Source organism: Ipomoea nil, unplaced genomic scaffold (genome assembly GCF_001879475.1).
Source record: "Ipomoea nil cultivar Tokyo-kokei standard unplaced genomic scaffold, Asagao_1.1 scaffold0785, whole genome shotgun sequence".
Lineage (NCBI taxonomy): Eukaryota > Viridiplantae > Streptophyta > Magnoliopsida > Solanales > Convolvulaceae > Ipomoea > Ipomoea nil.
Genome location: NW_017617213.1, coordinates 250,930 through 255,613, shown reverse-complemented (window position 1 = coordinate 255,613; position 4,684 = coordinate 250,930). Strand labels below are relative to the sequence as shown.

Genomic DNA, 4,684 nt, shown 5'->3' with positions numbered 1-4,684 from the left:
TCAGTCTGACCATCAGTTTGCGGGTGAGCAGTGCTACTAAATTGTAAACTTGCATCAAAGCGCTTCCACAAGGTAGTCCAGAAATGAGATAAAAATTTTGTATCCCAATCAGATGTGATTGTGCGTGGGACACCATGGAGTCTGACCACTTCTTGGAAAAATAAACGAGCAATGTGAACTGCATCACTAGTTTTCTTGCAGGGAATGAAGTGCGCCATCTTTGAGAAGCGATCAACAACTACGAAAACAGAATCAAACCCTCTTTGTGTCCGTGGCAACCCCAAGACAAAATCCATGGATAAATCTTCCCAAATATTTTCTGGGGTTGGCAATGGCATATAGAGGCCTATATTTTGGGAGTGCCCTTTATTTGTTTGACAAACATAACACCGTTTGACAAAAGTTCCAACATCACGTTTTAGTTGAGGCCAAAAAACCGTTCTTCAACAGAGACAATGGTTTTATCTCTACCAACATGACCACCCAACCCGCCAGCATGCAAGTCCCGGATTAATTTTTCACGCAAAGAGGTTCGAGGAATGCAAAGGCGATTACCTTTAAAAAGATATCCGTCAGAAATGTGATAATCTTGTACTGGAGTATTCTGCAAAACTTGTTTCCAAATAAGATTGAAATCTCCATCTTCGGCATATTGCTCCTTTAGAACTTCAAACCCGATAATTTCACCTTGCATTACCACGAGTAAGGATCTGCGTCGGCTAAGTGCATCAGCTACGCGGTTGGTTGCTCCTGATTTATGCTTGAGAAGGAAGGTAAATTGTTCAAGATAAGCCGCCCAACGAGCATGCATTTTATTGAGATGCTTCTGGCTCCGAAAATATTTTAATGCTTCATGATCTGAGTAGATTATAAACTCTCCTGGTCTGAGGTAATGAGCCCAAACATGCAGTGCCCGTATAACTGCATAAAGCTCTTGTTCATATGTAGACCAATTTTCTCGTGCAGCACTCAATCGCTCACTAAAGAAAGCAATAGGTCGACGACTTTGAGATAGTACTGCCCCAATACCAAGTCCACTGGCATCACACTCCAATTCAAAAGGTTTTGAAAAATCTGGGAGAGCCAGGACAGGTGCTGTGGTGAGTTTTTTCTTGAGTTCAGTGAAACTCTGCTCAGCTTTCTTCCCCCGATGAAAACCACCCTTGCGAAGGCAATCAGAAATAGGAGCAGCAATAGTACTGTAATTTTGTATAAACCTTCTGTAGAACGAAGCTAGACCGAGGAAACTTCTGACTTCACTTACAGACCGAGGTCTAGGCCAGTCTCGTATCACTTGGACTTTCTCATCATCTACGTGAACTCCTTCTGCACTGATTACGAATCCAAGGAAAACCAACCTTTTTGTCATGAAAGAGCATTTTTTTAGGTTGATGTACAACTTATTTTCACGCAGGACTTACAGGGTAATGCGTATGTGCTCCTTATGCTCCACTTGATCTTGGCTATAAATTAAAATGTCATCAAAATAAACAACGATGAACTTTCCAATAAAAGCTTTAAGGACTTGGTTCATGAGTCTCATGAATGTGCTTGGGGCGTTTGAGAGCCCAAATGGCATAACAAGCCATTCATAAAGTCCATCTCGAGTCTTAAAAGCTGTCTTCCATTCATCACCCGGCCTAATGCGCACTTGGTGATACCCGCTCTTTAAATCAATTTTAGAAAATACCTTTGCACCATGGAGTTGGTCTAGCATGTCTTCAAGCCTTGGGATTGGAAAACGATATTTCACTGTGATTTTGTTAATGGCTCGGCTATCCACGCACATCCTCAAACTTCCATCTTTTTTTGGGGTAAGCAAAGCGGGAACGGCACATGGACTGATACTTTCTTGAATTTGTCCCTTTCGTAACAATTCCTTCACTATGTTATTGAGAGCTTCACTTTCAGCCGGGTTCATGCGGTAATGAGGAAGGTTTGGTAAGCTAGCTCCAGGGATCAGATCAATCTGGTGTTGTATGTGGCGCAAAGGGGGCAAACCATCTGGGAGCTCATCTGGCATTATATCTTCGAATTCCTTCAACAAAGATTGAAGCTCACCTGGTATACAATCAATAACTGGCCCACTGTCTTTTGTTATCAAGACCAAGACACTGCATGTATCCTTGGCTTCCTCCACAAAATGTTTCCATTTATCCAGAATGGTTATTGCACAAGTTTTCTGTGTTGGTGACTTGGCCCAAACAACTGGAGGGATGACAATCTTTTTCTGATTCCAAAAAAATTCATAAGTATTTAATTTTCCTCAATGGGTAGCATCCACATCATATTGCCAAGGCCTACCCAGAAGGATATGGCAAGCATCCATATCAATGACTTCGCACACCACATAATCTTCATAGCTTTTCCCGATTGAGATTGGGACTCTACACACTTTTGACACAATAACAGAAGGGCCCTCCCTAATCCATCCCAACTTATATGGTTTTGGATGCGGTTGGGTTGGGAGGTTAAGATGTTCCACAAGGGTCTGAGATATGATATTATCACAACTCCCATTGTCGATGATGAGTTTGCAGACTTTACTGAGCACGGTACAATACGCCCGGAAAATGTTGTTTCGCTGAACAGGAATCTTTTCTTCAGTAGTGTACAAGAGTCGGCGAACCACAAAGCTAACATGCTCTCCATCTTCTTCTGCAACTTCAACATTCTCCTCAATAAATTCCTCATCACCTCCTTCCTCTGTTCCACCATCTATCAAGTTTACAGTTTTTCGAGCTCTACACTCATTTGACCGATGACCGGGTTCGCCACACTTAAAACATTTACCGGTCATTGGTCTGGCGTATGGATTTGAGATAGATTTTTGTGCAGGAACATTATTACCTTGTTTTTGTTGCTGGTTCTTTGAGCTGCCTATTTCACTAGCCAACACAGGTCGAGATGATGGGGTAGCAGCTTGAATAGGATTAACGTCATGTGATTGGGTCGTCATTGGCTTTGGTGTAGAATATGTTCTTCTCTGATTGGATTGCGTGAGGAGGTCCTCTGCTCGGACGGCCATATTATATGCCTCATCAACAGACCAAATAGGAGTGAGCGACATCTTTTCTCGAATATTAAATCTTAACCCGTTAATGTATCGGGCAGTCTGTTGCTCAGGTGTTTCAGACAAATTGCAGCGCGCCCCTAATCGATAAAATTCCTCTGTGTATTCACTCACACTTCGAGATCCTTGAGAACACCTTTGATATTTTTGGAACAGCTGTTGTTGATAATCTGGTGGTAAAAATCTTGCAGTCATAAGCATTTTCATTTTTCTCCATGAAGTAATGAGTCTCTTTCCTTGCCTTCTCCTATTATTCTGCGTGACCTCCCACCATGCTGCTGCTCCACCTCTTAGCTTATGTGCTACGTATTTGGCCTGACGTTCCTCTGGTATTTCCATCATGTCGAAGCATTTTTCGACCTCATAACACCACTCAAGGAAAGATTCAACATCCAAGTTTCCATTAAAGGTAGGGAGATCCACCTTTGGCCGGTAATAATTCTGTCTGCGATCAAGATTGTTCATATTATGATCCTCATCTTCGGAGTCGCTACTGCTCACGCTGGGAGGTGGCAGATTAGCTTGCGGGAAGGCTCTTCGCACAGGTCCAGCAGCAGGGTTATTTCCTTCGTCGTTGTTAGCCGGGATAGCCCCGCGACTAACAAGTTGCAGGCTAAGGTTGGCAAGAATATTACGGATGTCTTGAAATTCACGGTTCATGTTGTCACCTTGCGTTTGCAACGCTGCCCAGAGGGCGTCAACACCACGGTCATCGCCAGTGGGTGGAATGTTTACGCCATTGTTATTGCCGTTGTGTGCCATAGTGGGTCGAAAACAATGGAGAGGACAAAGTCGCTATCTCGATTGTATGCCTAGGATCTTACGGCTCTGGATACCAACTGACGTAGGATGGAAGCTCAAGAAACAATCACACAAATTATAAGAACTCAAAGGGAATAATATCCTTCTTTTTTTATCTCCAGGATTACAGAATACATGAATATATAGGCAAGTCCCTATGAGAATCCGCAACAGAAATATAAATGCAATGTTTTGAGAATGGAAAAGACATCTAGAGCCACATGAAAAATAAATACTTGATATAAATAAAAGCAACTAATAAATGCATGGGACTTGGGACTTGTATTTCAGCTGCCTGCATGTGTGAACGCCATCACTTGGGCTGCGGTCCACTGTTTGGTTGCGATCAAACTATGATGAGCTACGGTTCATCGGTCGGTTGCAATCGACCCCTCCGTGTTGCGATACGGGGCAGGGTGCTGCGGGGCCGTGTCAGAGCTATATGCGCTGACCCTCATGTATGGGCATGCGATAGGTCCTGTGGCGCCAACAAAGTGTGTTATGTGATGAGATAGGGATGAGTTGTGATTATGAGTATCTTGGGGGATGTGACTATGGGATTTATGCTGGGGATTGTTTATATTGGGTTATGATTATTAATTGTGTTCAGCTTTATCTGTCTTGCCTGTTGTGGATGGTATACGCTTGTTATAACTGTTGCTTGTGTCTGGCCTTATCTGTCGAGTCATTCCCGGTTTTAAAGCTAGAGTTCGTAGGATATATCTTCATGCTCAAAATGGTTTTCGTATATCTATATATATCTCTATATGTATTGTATTTCAACGCGTTGGAGTGGGTTACCAGCATCTC

The 4,684-nt window shown here is 42.9% G+C and overlaps 1 protein-coding gene across 1 annotated transcript; it reads right to left on the bottom strand.

The window, feature by feature from the left end:
• Positions 1–418: 418 nt before the first annotated feature.
• Positions 419–3,835, bottom strand: LOC109177054. The gene is made up of 3 exons (XM_019326391.1): positions 2,348–3,835; positions 1,422–2,230; positions 419–1,331 (listed from the first exon to the last, which is right to left on the bottom strand). The coding sequence occupies exons 1-3, from the start codon at positions 3,833–3,835 to the stop codon at positions 419–421; spliced, it is 3,210 nt and encodes a 1,069-aa protein (XP_019181936.1).
• Positions 3,836–4,684: the final 849 nt, after the last annotated feature.

Excerpts from the sequence above, each read along its gene's own strand:
- LOC109177054 (XM_019326391.1), bottom strand. The coding sequence starts at position 3,835 with ATGGCACACAACGGCAATAACAATGGCGTAAACATTCCACCCACTGGC. Across the intron at positions 2,231-2,347 it reads AAAGCTATGAAGATTATGTG|AAAAAGATTGTCATCCCTCC; the intron begins GTGTGCGAAGTC and ends TTTTGGAATCAG. Across the intron at positions 1,332-1,421 it reads GAGCACATACGCATTACCCT|TGCAGAAGGAGTTCACGTAG; the intron begins GTAAGTCCTGCG and ends ATTCGTAATCAG.